General features: G+C 52.7%; 1 protein-coding gene across 2 annotated transcripts in view; it reads left to right on the top strand.

Annotated features, from left to right (window-relative positions):
• Ccdc114 (coiled-coil domain containing 114) overlaps positions 1-2,913 on the top strand; it is a 20,085-nt gene that overhangs the window by 9,504 nt on the left and 7,668 nt on the right. For both annotated transcript variants that reach the window (XM_004646533.2, XM_023706738.1), the window contains exon 7: positions 834-901. In XM_004646533.2, coding sequence (XP_004646590.1) covers positions 834-901 — 68 coding nt within the window. The remainder of the gene's footprint in view (positions 1-833; positions 902-2,913) is intronic.

Raw genomic sequence — 2,913 nt, forward strand, 5'->3', positions numbered from 1 at the left:
ATATAAATATGAAGAAGAAACCCAGATCAAAACTATTCCAAAAGGTGTTCGGGGAAAACATTCCGCCTCATTCCAGGCAGGTGCACGTGCCACTGAGCTATACCCCCCCCCTTTTGTAGTACCAGGGATCGAACTCGGGACCCAGGCTGGTCTTGAACTCTAGGTGATCATCCTGCCTCAGCCTCCTGAGTGCTGGGATCAGAGGCATGTGCCCACGTACCCAGGCTCCTTAGTTTCCAGTTATCCATCCCTCTATTTTTGCAAAAGTAAATGTGTATCTGTGTGCACATGGGCATGTGTGCTTACATATCTGTATATCTATGTATGAGCATGTGTATATCATTTCTGCCCTTTCATCTTGAAGGAACCCCAACTCCTCACCAGCCCCCCCTCTTTTTTTTTTGGGACAGGGTCTCCCAGGTTGGGGCCAGGGAGATATCTCAGCAGCACGAGCACCTACCTGTAGTCCAGGCTGGCCTTGAACTCACTCTGTAGCCAGGCTGGCCTCAAACTCATGGTGATCCTCCTGCCTCAGCCTCCTGAGTGCTGGGGTCACAGGCATGATGAGCCCCATACAACTCAGAGCATAGGATAAAATTCATACACATTTCCTAGCCAAGCAAGAAGGCAGGGTGGCCCCTTGCATTCTGCCGTGTGGGTGTCTCCCGACTGCTCTGTGGAAGCTGCCCTGTCAGCCTGCAGCTCTGCACAGCCTTCTCTGGGTTCTCTGTATGTCTGAGTGCCTGTCATGGTGGCTGATCATGACAGGCTGGGCTGGGAGGGGTGAGCCGTGGGTGGCAGCCAAGACATATATTTGTCTTTCTCCCCGACAGGAGATCTCCCTCCTGCAGCAGACGGTCAGCGCCCTCATTGTCTCTTCCACCTCGGCTTACACCATCAGGTAGGCCCTGGGCAGCACGGGGTGACTGGGAAGGCTCAGGGCTCAGGAACTAGACTGTCAAGATTACTTGGAGTGAATACAGTCAGTAATAAAGCCTGTAAAAGGATGAGCCTGTTGCTGGGCCCACATGTATGGTAGGCAAATGCTTTTTCGCTAAGTTGTATCCTCAGCCCATTTTTTTTCTCTTTTCTTTTTGTATTTAGGACAGGGTGTACAGGGCGTACAGGGCGCACAGGGCGTACAGGGCGCACAGGGTGCACAGGGCGCACAGGGCGTACAGGACGCACAGGGCATACAGGGTGTACAGGGCGTACAGGGTGTACAGGGCGCACAGGGTGTACAGGGTGCACAGGGTGTACAGGGCGCACAGGGTGTACAGGGCGCACAGGGCGTACAGGGTGTACAGGGCCTCACTGCATAGATGTTTGCAGCCTTCCAAGTGCTGGTATTCCAGGTGCGGGCCACCATGCCCAGTCTCAATTGCTGCTCAGCTTCAATGGCCTGCTCAGAGTGCCCTGGGGGTGGGGCCAGCCTGGCAGGCCTGGGGATCGAACTCTTGGCCCCTGTGTCTGCGTAAGCAGGTGTTTTAATCCGTTGAGCTCTTTGGCTGGCCCCAGCCCATTTTATTTAATTACTTATTTATTTATTTATTTACTTATTTATTTATTTTTGTGGAACTGGGGATTGAACTCAGGTCCTTGTGCTTGCCAGGGAAGCACCCACTCTACTGAGCCATCTCCCCTATCCAAGGATGTTTTTTGTTTTTTTTTTTTTGTTCCTCGAATGGCTTCAGGGCACTTTTGGCCAGCGGGAGAGTTGTGAGGTTCGAACTCCAGCAACCTGAGGCTGACAGCTTTGTGGAAGCAGCCACTTAAAGGCCTGAGCTAGGGCCCCGCCCCGCCCCCCAGCCCATTTTAAACATCATCAGATTGGTCTCTATTTAGGGACCCTCCTGCTGTGGCTTTCTGAGGGCCGGGATGTGGGCTTGCGCCATCATATCCAGTTTAGAACCTCCCATTTTTGTCTTCCGTGACCTGCCCCTCCTTTCCCCTCACTGACTACCCAGCTCCTCAGTGTGGTCCTGGTCCTTGGGTGTGCTCAGCCTCAGGCTTCTGTTGCCCCCCTGGGAATGACCGGTAGCACATGGATGGAGAGAGGATTGAGATGTGGCCCTGCGGTGTATGCAGCAGGGGTCTAGAGCCAGCAAGCATCTGGCAAATGAGACGTGGGTTATTTATCAGTGTTGGCCTGAAGGGGAATGGATGGGGTCGAGGCGCCGGCTTCTCTGTGCCTGCTGAGCTCTAGCAGGCTCTGTGCTTGCTTCTGCCTCTCTGCTTCCTTCCCAGTCGCAGCCCCATTCTCCTCGGCTCCCCTCCCCTGCTTTCTGTCTTCTGCCCAGTGTCTGCTTCCTCCTTCCAATTTCTCCTGACCTCACTAAAGCCCAGGCCCTCCTCATCCCATGGGTGGCTGCTTTCGGTCCCCCCCTGCTTTCTTTTAAATGCACATAACAAAAATTTCCCTTTGAAAGTTACAGCTCAGGGATGGAGAGATAGCTCAGCAGTCTAAGTGCCTGGCTGGCAAGCACAAGGAACTGGGTTCGATCCCCATACTGCATGCTGTACTGGACCCCTCCCAGTGCACCAAATCAGCCACTGAGACTGGATGTGGTGGCACAAGCATGTAATCCCAGCTCTGGGGAGGCTAAAGCAGGAGGATCACTATGAGTCTGAGCTGTGTAGCGAGATCTGTACCAAGCATATAAAAGTTACAGCTCAGTGGCATTTAGTACAATCACAGTATTGTGCAATTATAATTTCTATCCAGATCGAAAACATTTTCTTCACCTCAAGAGGAAATTTGCACTCATGGAGCAGCTGCTCTCTGTCCCCCTCAGCTATTATCCTGCAAACTGCTAGTTTCCCTCTCTCCCTCCTTGTTATTTTTATTTTTTAAATGTATTTAGTACAGGGCCTACAGGGTGCAGGGCCTACAGGGTACAGGGCCTACAGGGT

The sequence above is a fragment of the Octodon degus genome, unplaced genomic scaffold (genome assembly GCF_000260255.1).
Source record: "Octodon degus isolate 3935 unplaced genomic scaffold, OctDeg1.0 scaffold00268, whole genome shotgun sequence".
NCBI classification, from domain to species: Eukaryota; Metazoa; Chordata; class Mammalia; order Rodentia; family Octodontidae; genus Octodon; species Octodon degus.